The 13627-nt window shown below is 40.8% G+C and overlaps 1 protein-coding gene across 2 annotated transcripts in view; it reads right to left on the reverse strand.

Annotated features, from left to right (window-relative positions):
* EML6 (EMAP like 6) overlaps positions 1-13627 on the reverse strand; it is a 252161-nt gene that overhangs the window by 36224 nt on the left and 202310 nt on the right. For both annotated transcript variants that reach the window (XM_070512098.1, XM_070512097.1), the window contains exons 26-27: positions 10563-10764; positions 10337-10463 (exon numbers count right to left, since the gene is read on the reverse strand). In XM_070512098.1, the coding sequence (XP_070368199.1) occupies positions 10337-10463; positions 10563-10764 (329 nt within the window). The remainder of the gene's footprint in view (positions 1-10336; positions 10464-10562; positions 10765-13627) is intronic.

Genomic DNA, 13627 nt, shown 5'->3' on the forward strand with positions numbered 1-13627 from the left:
ATATTTGACAAGGGAGCCAAGAATACTCAATGAAGAAAAGACACTTTCTTCAATAAATGGATAATTGGATATCATTGCTGGATAATTGGGTATTCACATGTAAAAGAATGAAACTGGACCCATATCTTAACCACTTACAAAAATTAGTTGAAAAGGATTAAAGACTCAAATGTAAAACCTGAAACTATGAAACTCCTAGAAGAAAACATAAGAATAAAGTTTCTTGATTCTTGGCAATGATTTTTTGGATATGACAGCTAAAGTACAAGCAACAAAATAAACAAGTAGGACTACATCAAACTAAAAAGCTCCTGCATGGCAAAAGAAACCATCAACAAGTAAAAAGACAACGTAAGCAATAGGAAAAAATATTTGCAAACCATATATCTGATAAGGGGCTAATATCCAAAATATATAAAGAACTCATAAACTCAACAGCAAAAAAACAACTCAATTAAAAAATGGGCAAAGAACCTGAATAGACGTTTCTCCAAACAAGATATACAGAAAGCCAACAGGTGCATGAAAAGATGCTCAACATCACTAGTCATTAGGCAAATGCAAATTAAAACCACAATGAGTTATTGTCTCATGCCTTAGAATGGCTATCATCAAAAAGACAAGAGATAACAAATGCTGGCACAGATGTGGAGGAAAGGGAACCCTTGTGCACTGTTGGTGGGATTGTAAATTGTTACAGCGACTATGGAAAACAGTATGGAGGATCCTCTGAAAATTAAAAATAGAACTACCACATGATCTAGCTATTCCACCTCTAGGCATATATCTAAAGGAAACAAAAACAATAACTTGAAAAGATAACTGCAACCCCATGTGCAAAGCAGCACTATTTGCAATTGCAAAGATATGGAAACAACCTAAGTGTCCATCAATGGATGACTGGGTCAAGAAAATGTCTATAAATACAATGGAATATTATTCAGCTATAAAAAGAAGGAAATTCTGCCATTTGGGGGGACCTTGAGGGCATTATGCTAAGTGAAATAAGTGAGACAGAGAAAGACAAATACTGTATGATCTCACTTATATATGGAATATAAAATAAAAACGAACTCATAGAAAAAGAGATCAGACTTGTGGTTACCAGAGACAGAGGGTGGAAGGAGAGGGAACTGAAGGAAGGTGGGCAAAAGGTACAAACTTCCAGTTATAAGATAAATAAGTAATAGATGTAATGTACAACTTGATGACTATAGCTAACACTGCTATAGTATAATATATAGGAAAGTTTTTAAGAGAGTAAATCCTAAGAGTTCTCACAAGGAGAAAATCTCCCTTTTTTCTTTTCTTTTTATTGTATCTATATGAGAAGATGGACGTTAGCTGAATCTATTGTGGTAATCATTTCACCATATATGGAAATCAAACCATCATGCTGTACGCCTTAAACTTATACGGTGATGTATGTCAATTATATCTCAATAAAACTGGAAAAACAGGGGCCGCCCAGTGGCACAGCAGTTAAGTTTGCGCGTCCTGCTTCGGCGGCCCGGGGTTCGCTGGTTTGGATCCAGGTGTGGACCTACGCACCACGTGTCATATATAAATGGCATATATATATGTCATATATAAATATATATATATAAAAGTGTCATACATAAATGTCACATATATGACAGGCATCCCATATATAAAGTAGAGGAAGATGGGCACGAGTGTTAGCTCAGGGCCAGTCTTCCTCAGCAAAAAGAGGAGAATTGGCGGCAGATGTTAGCTCAGGGCTAATCTTCCTCAAAAAAACAAAAAAACTCTGGAAAAACAAACATTAAAAAAAAGATACATTGATATTTACCTAACATTGGATGAGAGGGAAGTGAAGAAAAACACGCATTCATACTAAATATTTCCCTTTAGGCAGGTGGACCTTTTAACTCTGTCATTTAGAAAAAACTATTGAAGATGATACTCAGGAGACAGAAATTTAAAAATTATTTTCTAATTATATTAGGGACCTCCCTCTCTGGAAAATAGATAGTATTTAATTAAGACACAAAGTTTGATTGATAAAAGTGTGTAAAAAGCATTCTTTCTTGAAACTTCTTTTCAGAAGATAAGATGAATGTGTACATGTTACATAGCCAGGTGAAACAGCTGAATACCTGGACTAAAAATATCTGGTAAATTGAGGACTAAAACTATAAATATCATAATTTCTACACTTATTGATAATTCATAAGTAAAGGACATTAAACTGGTGCTAAGACAATACAATTTAAGTGTTAAAAACTAACTTTTCTTTTACTTCAGACTTTTGTTTTTAAGGGAGAGATGATCTTCCCAGTCTGAGCTAATCGGGAAGGCCAGCAGCAAGTCCAAGGCCTTTCCGAGAAGGGAAAAAATACGCATTCGCTCAGTCTGAGATTTTGATTTGTGGCCATAAGTTGTGCAGCTTCTGAGATGAGAAGACGGGGGAAGAGTGTGAACCTCTCCTTTAAATAAAAGGTGAAAAGTGCTAAAGTAGAATAATGTTATAAAGATGGTGTAGAAACAGAAAAGATTAGGTCTCACATTCTTTTATTCATCCTCAGAAAGTGAGCCAAAAGCTGCAAGCCTCAGGACCTGTTCACCTCAAAAAAGCCAGACTGCTGACTCAGGGGTGCTGAGAAAACAATCCCTGAGCTGATGACTGTATCCACTTAGAAAAATAAAAATTAGTGAATATTTATACGTTGATTTCCAAAAAAATAGTTCAATCTGTGTATCTTTAGTATTTCACCATAAAATTATGCTTTTGTCTGAATGCAGGTTCCAAATAAATATATCAAATAAAAATCTCCATTACTACCATTCCTCATGCAGATGGTTAATCTAAGCAGTCAGGTGAGGAGGAGATGGGGACAATTGTGACAGACAGACTTTTAAAAATAAATTACAAACCACAGCCCCACCAGGTGAAACTTGGAAGACTGATGGCTGGTCAGCTCACTTGGATGTTAATAAAAGACTATACCCCACATTTGGAGATATTATTAGATCCTATGTATAAATTATTAAGAAAATGTCTTTGTGACTCATCTCTGTGGTGATCCTACAGTTACCACAGAATACAAAATTGGATTTGTATGATAATTTGGTCCATACATAACCTTAGATATTAACACAACATTTCTATGGTTCTAAGTTTCTAATTTCTGGGTTTTTTCTTAATGCGAAAATAAAAACATCTGAAGATAGGCCAAAGATGTTATATATTATTTTTAAAGATATTCAAGAATACAAAAATGTAATGTGAATATAAAATATCAATTTAAAAAAGGTGTAATTCTCAGTGTACTAATGTCTTTTAGAAGTTGATTCTTGTGGCATCCCCAAAGCTCTGGCTCATCAAACTGCCCCACTTTAGTTGGGGAGAGTTTTGTATGTCTCAAATGATTCTTGATATCGATTTGGTTGTATTTACTGGCATCTTTAATTGATTGTATATATACGGTTATAACACTAGGTAATAAATACCTATGTATATCCAAAGGCATTTATAAATGCTAGTAATTACTGTTCAACATTAAAATGGCCTGAGCTGCTTTTCTGTGATAGTGGCAGTTTCCAATAGAAAAAAAAAAAATTAAAGGAGAATGAGCTGGATATTTTCCATGCACCCCTCCACATCTACTCTCCACTCTTCTCTGCCTGTGCTGTGCCCTCCAAGGCTGGCCTTCGTGGACTGCATCTACGGGCTCTCCTGCCCTTCAGCTTCTGACTGGACTCAGCTAGAGAGGCACTAGTGGAAGTTAGGAGGGTAAGAGGAGAATGCAACTGGGGCATTTATTCCCCCATACCTCCTTGCTGAGACTCAGATTGGTTACTTTCAACCCTCTCTCTCAGGTCTCAGCTCCTGTAAGAGGGCCCGCTCCCACAGCTGTGCTCTCCACATCTGGCAACACTTTCCTCCCCTGGCCTTCAGGCCCAGGGTGGGTAATGGCTTCCAGCGGCTGCTGTCCCCAAGGTGCTGCCCCATCCCTGTTGTTTCTCTTAATCCTGCCTGTACCTTTGTTAACAGTCCCTTTATTAAGCTCTCTCCAAATTACTTCCTTTTCAGAGTAGTCTCTCCCTTGCTGGGGCCACAACTTACACAGAGTTTTGGCCAAACTTGAAAGACTTCGGTTATAATTTTCACTGTCTACCAATTTTGTGAAATTCTATCTAACATACTAGGTAGCCTATATTTTTGTATTCTGTGAAGCCAAGTTTAGGGAGCTTGAGCCAAGAATCAAATCAGAAAAGAAAGAGGAAAACTTTTGAAGTTTTAGACAACATCATCCAATATAGTCTTTAGAAACACAATATATAACGTGGTGTCTCAAAGACAGCCCCTTCCCACTCCCCAAAAAAGCTCCTATTAAAATGAGGCAAAAAAAAAAAAAAAGAGTTAAATTTAAAATATCAACATAACCTCATGATCTTAAAAAATAGAGTAATTTTTTCCTGTTTTAGATCTACAATAATTTAAGTAACCTCTAGAAGTTATGGGGAGAAAATTAATGTGTACTCATAAAGACCAGATTCCATGCTTGGGACAGAAAACCGATGGTGTGTATGAGACCTCTTGTCAAAAAACAAGGACAATTTCAGAAGTGCACGGTAGTATTATAAAAAGCTGCATACACTAATCCAAAGAAAGGTCTGCTAAAGACCAAATTGTGACAATTTAAACATGAAACAATGATAAGAATAACAAAACAGTTCATTACAATCAGTTGAACCTAAAAAAGGTTATACTATTATCTTGTCGAGATAAATAAACTATGCTTTAAAAAAGGAATATATACCAATAGTAATCAATTAACTGGTGCTCAGTTTATCATCAAAAAATGAGGTTAGAGAGTAGAAAATGACTTAATTGATTTTCAAAAATAAAATACTAATTTAATTGATACACCTTCCCCTTCTGGAGAATTCAAGCAGTTATCTGTAGGAGATATAAAAAATGCTTTTCCTCCTAAGTTGATGCTATGAAATGCCAAATCTTAGGCCACAGGAAAAAAACGATAAAAATGGGATTTAGGCTGACCTGAAACTTGGGCCTTCTGGGAGCTGTCTCTAAAGGTTGACCTCCCCGCCTAACCCCAATCTTACAGCTATGTGCACTGGTCACGGTCATCTGGGGAGTGGCCAAGTACAGCGCCAGAGTATCTCTAAGAGTCTGGGAGGAGGTCACGGGAGGGTGGGAGGATATAAATTCTCCCATGAGAATGACAAAAGAATTTCCTGTGCCTGGCAGAATCCTTACTCCACAGAGGCATCGTCTACATCCCAGGAGGAATTTGGAATACTTGCGAGGCTGGTTCTCTAAGAGAATATTGTGTCATCTCCTACTTTATATTTCACTCCCATATGTGTATATTTTGTCATAACAGCAAACAAAACCTTTTCATCCTTTGACTGTTGGCGTCTTCAAACATTCATATCACTGTCCAGTGGTACAAAACATGCACATGGCAAGGTCAGGAACCCTTGACTGTCCTGTCCAGCTGAGGATGGAATGGGCATGGACCAGTGACCACTGCATATTGTGTCTTTAAAACAACTATCCTGGGGTCGGCCCGGTGGCATAGAGGTTAAGTTTGCATGCTCTGCTTTGGTGGCCTGGGGTTCACCGGTTCGGATCCTGGGTGTGGACCTAGCACTGTTTATCAAGCCACACTGTGGCAGGCACCCCACATATAAAGTAGAGGAAGATGGGCAAAGATGTTAGCTTAGGGCCAATCTTCCTCAAAAAAAATAAATAAATAAAATAAGAGAAAAAATAAAACAACTATCCTCATTCTGTCCTGTCTCCTCCACTGTCTATTTGGCATGTTATGGTAGTTAACATTATGGTTAGCCAGAGGACTCTGAGGAACTTTATCCAGACCTGGATGAGAAGACTTCACAACTCCCCAAGATCCTGGATGTGTGGTTGGATGCAGTATATGACAAGAAAAGGGTGGAGTGTAGTAGTCATTTGCTGTTTCAGTCCTTCCAGAAAGCAATCACTCTAATTTTGATAACAGCCCTGGATTTTTACTTCTGGTGGAGCTAATTACACTGCTGGTCTATGGGTGGCATGTGACTTCTTACTTAAGAATTGTCAAAGGTTTACATTTTCCAGGACATGGTGATTGGTTCCAGGGTGGTCATGTGACCCACCAGAGTAAACAGCACATATAAGACATTTGTGGGGACTTGTGAATCAGAGGCAGTTCTTTCCAGCTGGTTTTGAACAGCAAAGACTGTAAGCTCAAGGTACTACAGTCATTTTTCTACTTGAAGAAATGCAATAGCTCAGAGGAAGCAGCACTGAGATATGGAGAGAGAACAGAGTCCTGCCAGGAAGATCTGAGTTTCCATAACAAGTGACACCTGAAGTCACCCTATCCCTGGATTTTCAGGTGTGTGAGCCAGTGGGTTCCTTTCGCTTAGGCCAGTTTGGGTTGGGTGATTCCCTTGAAACTAAAAGCCTTACCTTATAAATAATTAAACAACGATATATAAACAAGGTGTGATCTTGATAATATATTGAAAGAAACTTCATAATCTTATAGGCAACACTAGTAATTTGGTACTGAGCAAACTTTAGGAATTTTGTCCTCTGATGAGTTTGGGAGAAGAACCGTTTTTACCCAAGTCAGAATACAGGATTTTGGTACCATCCATTGTGCTGTGATGATGATAGGCATTTTGTATGGTAAATTGCTCTAAAAATCTATGCTTCCTCCTCCTGTTTTCCTTCTTTCAAAAGGAACTTCCTGACATTTTAAATATTTATTAAATAATAAATTTAAGTTTGCAGATGGACAAAACTGCTCTTACATTATGAGAAAACAGGGCAAAGTAGGAGACAAGGTCAAAAGTTGAGAGCAAGGGGTGTGTCAGGTTGGAGTTGGGAACTTGAGAGACAGGGGAGGTCTGGAAAGGCTGTCTAGACCAAAATGAGGTGGAGTCAGCTGGGGGCGAGGGAGAGCTGTGGGGCAGCTCTGAGTGCCTAGATGAGGTCTGAAAGCATGGATTCCCGAAGTCAGAGAAGACTTCAAGACTTTCCTCAGCCATATGCCACACAAGGCAGTGGAGCAGCAGGATTACCCAAGGGCTCACCCATGGTTGGGGATTGGCTAGACCAGCGTGGGAGGTCAAGGAGGCCAAGGCGTCCCAGCTCTCTAGAGCAAAGTTGAAGTGAGTAACCAGGAGACTCAATTGACACCTGCAAAGGACTACAGGTTGGTAGGTGTCACCTATTCTTTTGAGAACAATTACAAATTTCTCTGAGCTTTCCCACTTCTCAAAAGATTGGAACTGAAGATCAGATGACTTCTGGAGAGTAAGAACTCACAAGGTGTTAGAAATTGTACAAAGAAGCACAATCCAAAGCCTCACAGCTATTTTAAAATCAAATACCTGTCTAATTAGAAACAATCTATGACTGTCTTAAATTTTAGGAATTAGGAATACAGTCGCTTAAAATTGATTGATGCATAATATGCAGCTGCCTTCAGGGCATTGTTCTCAGTGGGACAGATGCCGCACTCACGCTGTAGTTTCTAAGCTGGAAGGAGATTTAAAGCGGAAGCAGAACTTCCTGAAACACTGGTGAGAGGCAAAATAGGTCTTTGCACTGAGTGGGTGTTCCAAGCTCAGATCTCTTGCGGCCCTCGAGTATCTGTCTCCCCTTAGCCTTACTGGTGCATGTCACCGCACAGGTGTTTAGTAAAGGCACCCAGGTGAGGCCGGTATTTGCAGGTATACACAGGAGGGAACAATGAAGGGAAGGTCAAGGAAAGACCCTGCCTCTCCAATCGGCAGGCCTTGAAGTAGTCAAAGGGAGCAAGTGTCAGGGTTGACAGCCCTGAATATTCCCAGGGAGAACCTGGGTGCTGCCTGGCCCCATGCTCCTGACGTCCGAGGCTCCCAGCATTTCTCTGTCTTTCTCTCTCTCTGCCTGGGACGCTGGGAGTCCATGGAGCTCATTTCGTACCCCAAGTGAGGACTCAGGTGAGCTGTCTGCCTGACTTATTGTTAGGAGTCCCCCGCCCCAAGGGCTCAGTCCTGCCCCACCTTTCCTCTCTCATCCTGCTTTCCCACAAATTTTCCGAATGTCCCACCCTGCCTGGCACCCTTTTCTCTCTTCTGCAGTTCAGAAGCTGCCTACAGTCCTATTTCTGAGGTTCGAGCTCCCCTAAAATTATTGACAAGGACTAGTGGAGACCACTTGTTCTCACTCTAATTAAGACTTGCCCTCATGAAGGCTGCTGAGACACCGTTAACTGCTCCTTCTCTGCCCCTTCCTGGTGTGGTCCTGCTTTGCTCCCAGCATGCTGTGCAGCCGGCATCCTGCTCTCTAGTTACAGCCCCCTCAGGGAACTGATGCTGTCAAGGCTTTTTAAGTTATCAAAGACGTTGCTATCTATGGAAAAGGCTTGATTATTCCTCTGGACCCTATATTTATGCTAAAATTGTTTTCTTCACTACAACTTTTCTTCACTACACCCTGGTGTGAATTATTTTTTAAAGTGCCAGTAAACTACTGAAATGCCTACTTCTATATCCCATAATGCTATGAAGTATTTTTTTTTCTTTTGTAGACATATTTTTTAAAAAGTCAATGATATGTATGCTAATGTATGACAAGTTCCCAATCTGGGGTGAAGAAGAAAATGAGGGAGCTTCAAAATTCTGGATTTCTAGACTGAAAATTCCTCTTAGGGTCCTCTCTACCTTCACCTCTCCCAACTCTTCCTAAATTGAGCAGGTATGAGATTTTTATAGACCTGTCCAAAGAGACACCAAGACCAAGAGAGGTTCGGATGAGCTTCAGTTTAGGCTGGAAACCAGCTGTAGAATTTGGAATTAGGAATTTGGTTAGATTTCTACATCTTAGTGGCCAGTCTAAATCTCAGCATGATGAAACATGGGGTTGTAGAAATCAGCAAGACACAACCTTGGAATAATGGCCAAGTCAATTCATTTCATAATGTTATGTGAAATTGGAAAGGTTGGGTAATTCTTTTTCAAAAGCATGTTTAATTTAGGCCAAATGTTTTTCAGAGTGGATAATTTAAGTGGTAGGCCTTTTCATGCACTTATGTGCATATGGTTCTTTTTTTTGATTCTTAGAATTAGGTCCTGCAAAATTATTTCCTCTTTGTGGCCACTAAAAAACCAAGTCGCAAGCAAAATAAACTATAATTTATAGACTGTAACAGAAAAATCTCTATAATTTTTTAGTAATCAAAAGAGAACTCTAAACCTTCATAGTAACATCTAACAAAGATGCCAGGAAAGACTTAGGGTTTTTCACATCAGATTCAATCTTCTTGCCCATCGTACACCTACCATTTATCATGCTTATATTAATGTCTGCCACTGAACTGAAGCAGGAGGGGGAATTACATTTTATTTCTTTGTGTTTAAATTCCCACCTAATAGTAAAAGGAGATAGATCAGATTTATTAAGTAGTTATTATTAGGCAGAAAGCCATGCTGAATGTAAAAAACAACTTGAATCTCATTAATTATACATCATGGGACCAGGGTACTTGTGAACACTGAACCCATGTCAATGTGAAGAGCTCACAGAGAATTCTTAAACATCTTTGAGATCCATGAAATTCCCTTTAGATTCTCTGTTATTCAATATTTATCCTCCCTAGTATGAATATGGTACATTAAGTAACTGTAGTAATTATAGTTGTTTTTTCTAGAAGTGTGGAAGTGCCTGACAATTTCTCTTATCAATACTTAACAATAGCACATCAAAAAGGCCTAAAATAATACTAGAAACCCTCCTTCTACACAAAGGATCCAAGTCAAAAACATCAAATAGATTAGGCCTGGAATCGCCCAAAACACTTGAACAAATTTGGGCAGGTGAAGACAGTAAGAAAAGGCACACCAAGTGATAGAGTGTAATACGGAGACTCCGATTAGAATAGAAGATTATTTTTCACAACCCACAAATATTCCTCCATGACCTTAGAAGCCTGCCCTTCCACCTGTCTCTCTAGTCAGCACACTCTTAGGTCAGCCATCACATTCAGGACAGCTTTTGGGCTACCCTGACATGCTCTCAGGGCAAGGGGTAGACTAGTCCAACCAAATCTCATGTCTATTCAAGTCATATTCCATAAACAATTTCTGCAAAGCATAACCCTCCCTTTGCCACATAATGAGGGCTGTGGACAATTTTCCCCAGCTTAGGCCTGTGTACGGATTATGACTCTGTGCACATACATAGAAAACTAGCTCAAGTAGCAACTTTGAGGGCAAAGCAAATGCACTCTGGTTTAAACGAGTCTCTTGTCGTCAGGTGTAATAAATGCAAACAAACCTGGCAACACCATACCTTTCTTCCATCGAAACTTCTTTCATCTGCTGGTGTGGTTTGGTGCCTTCCATTTCCCTGATGCTCACAGCATAGATCTTGGTGGTGTAATCAATGGCCTTTTCTCTAGCAACATCACTGTCATAGCCTCAAACAACAGAAAGAGATGGGGAGCGGAGTTGGTTTGCTGTGGCACAGGAGGGGATGTGAAGGAAGGTGCAGTTAGTGAGTAGCAATTGGGGCTCACCTCCATCCTCTTCCACGTCGGTGTCCGACTCCTCACTGTCCACCAACTTACTCTCCTGGGTCCCCACAAACTCCCTTGTCCAGATCATCAAGGCTGTGTCAGCGCCGCCAACCGTGAGCAGCACAGAGTCATTGTGCAGCCATCTCACATTGGTGACATGTGCACTGTGCCCTACATACTTCTTGAATCTTGCGTGCTGGCCCTGTAAAGCCAGAAATTGGCAATTACCCCATCTGGAGTCTCATTATTTCTGTCTCTGGACTATTTCATACATGCTATTCTCTAGGGTGGCTTCTACTGGATACAAATGAAACAGTTCATGTAAGTGGCAATTGCCCTACATTTCTCTAGAATGCAAGCTCCATGAGGGCAGGAACTAGGTCTCCTTTTTCCCTAAAGCATTACCTGGCTCATCATAGGTTCTCAATAAATAGTTCGGAAGGAAATGAAAAAACTTTTAGACTACAGAACCTATTTCTGGGAGCCTAAGGAAGTATAAAAAGCTTGTTTCTGTTTCTCTCAAATATCAGATGTGCATTCTCCACAGGTCTCTGGTGTAAACTCCTGATTGTGGGCTGACTGACATTTGAGATCAGAGGTCTCTACCCAGTCATCCTCCACAGTGGCTTCTGTTCCACAGCCCAGGCTATGACAGAAGAACAAGGAACTTCCTATAATCCTGGGGCCTCAAGTAAGATTTAAAACTTACATGACAGTTTCTGCCACAGACACTGGAAACAACTTCTAATGCTAGAAACACTCAAATAATTGATTTAAAAATGAAGTAAGCACCTTCTCAACAAACATGACCAAATAAATTGAACCCAATTTATTAGTAATTACCGAAAGCTCTTGAGAGTGGTATGCTCAGGGCACACCATGTTTATCCCCAGGTGGCGAAGGATGAGGGTGGAACGTGAGTTAGCTGCTTACTCCAGGGCAGTCCTGACAAGTGGTGGGAAGCTGAAGCTGGCACCAGAAACCAGCTTCCATTTTTGGCTCATGAGCCACAGCCTGGCAAAAACAGCTCCAGTGGAAGTCATTTAAAGAGGGAGAGTTTTTCCATCCTCTCAGCGACTCCCAGGGAATACCTTAAGCAATGTGAGAAGTCGCATGCACTTTCTGAGGTCGTGAGAGGGCCAGTGGTGTCCCAGATAAAAACTTTATTTAATAATTGACAAGAGGCTTCCAGAGAATTTTGGACTGGCCTGTTGGGGAACCTGAAACCAGCACAGACACATGGCAGGAGACAGGTGCAGGAGAGTCCGTGACTTTGAAATACTCTTGGTCAAGATTGCTCTGTATTCGGCTGACCCCTACCTGACAGAAGAGCTGAACTGCCCACTCCTCAGCAGAGTACCGAGTCTAGAAAGATTAGGGAAGCAAACAGGCAGGTAGCATTTCCAAGCAGTCCTGCAGAGCCAATAGGTGGAGCAAAATAAGGACCTCCAAGGAAAACCACTGTGTGAGCATGTGAGATCCAGAAGGCATGGAAACAAAGAGACAGTCATAGTGGCTACAGCCACGTGTCTTCCTGCTGGAAGCAGGAACCTGCCCACTTTATCTACTACAAATGCAAGCTGGTTTCTTGAGAGGAGGAGAAAGTAAAAGAGCTGAGAAATGCCTCTCTACATTCCTACTTATATGAGGGAACACAGGGTCTCTAGACAGGAGAATTCAAAAAGAAAGCTTCAGGGAAAAAAGTATTCTAAGGTGATCAGAATTGGGTTGCAGAGGGAAAGAAAGCGACACAGAGAAGAAAGAGAAAAGAGGAAAAAATTCTGATTCACTGGAGCTATTTAACAAAGCTGAGATTCTTCCAGTAGAGGGTGAGTCAAGATTCTCAGAATAGGAAACAAGATCACTGCTCCATTGAACAATAAAGGGAATTTAAAGTTACCAGAAGGTTCCAGGAAATCACCTTCCTCCCCCAGGAGGAAGAGGCTGGCAGGGATGTTTGGTGGCTCCCTTGGAGCCTATGGAAGGAGCCTCCTAAAGACCTGGCACAGCTGGTCAGATGAGCTGTCTTTCTGGGACATCATGCCAAATGACACATTTCTACAACGCCCATCAGGACTTGCTACAACAACTTTCCTCTTTCATTGAGTCATGGAAGAACAGAGAATCTGGAATATATCTCTAGAATGCTGGTTGTTAACTGCTTTCAGTGAGAAATTCCTGAGAACCTGACGGAAGTTATGTACCTCACATGCACAACATTTCACAGACAGTATCTCTCTCTGTAAAATTTTACTTACAAGGTTCCTCTTTGAAGAACCAATCTCTAGAGCCTTTGATGTTCTGAGAAGGAAGCTTAAGAACTTGAGGGTGGGTTTTAAAAATGTAAATGACATGGTGGTATTTTAACCTCTGATATAGTGGAAGGGTACAGCTTTGGAAAGGAAGGGAGGCTCTGGGAAGCAATCAGCCAGCTAAATAGATGGAGTCAAAGGACAGAGTTGGGTTTCTGGTACACGGTTTAAAGTACTGGAAAAACAGGGGCCGGCCCAGTGGTGTAGTGCTTATTTGCACTCTCTGCTTCAGTGGCCCGGGGTTCACCGGTTCAGATCCCTGGTGCAGACCTAGCACTGCTCATCAAGCCATGCTGTGGTGGCGTCCCACATAAAATAGAGGAAGATGGGCACAGATGTTAGCTCAGGGCCAATCTTCCTCAAGCAAAAAGAGGAAGATTGGCAACAGATATTAGTTCAGGGACAATCTTCCTCACACACACACACACACAAATAATTTTTTTAAAAAGTACTGGGAAAATGGGTGAGCTCTGGCAAAGGAGAGTCTATCTCATGGAGACTAGAAACAATTGATTATCAGGGGACTAATGACCTCATCAAGAAGATTTTAAACTGTAAAACTGAATATACAAGGACACGTTTGTCAAGGAAAGAAAAACGCCTGGAAGAGAGGCCTCGTAACTCACAGGAAAGGAGAACAGGAAAACGGTCAAGAAGACGACACTATATTAGAGTCTAACGAACGGATTTGAAATTTTGACAGAGAGAGCTGTGTGGTGATACTAAGACCTCATAAATATCACCATGACTTGA

This window comes from Equus asinus, chromosome 6 (assembly GCF_041296235.1).
Source record: "Equus asinus isolate D_3611 breed Donkey chromosome 6, EquAss-T2T_v2, whole genome shotgun sequence".
Classification (NCBI taxonomy): Eukaryota; Metazoa; Chordata; class Mammalia; order Perissodactyla; family Equidae; genus Equus; species Equus asinus.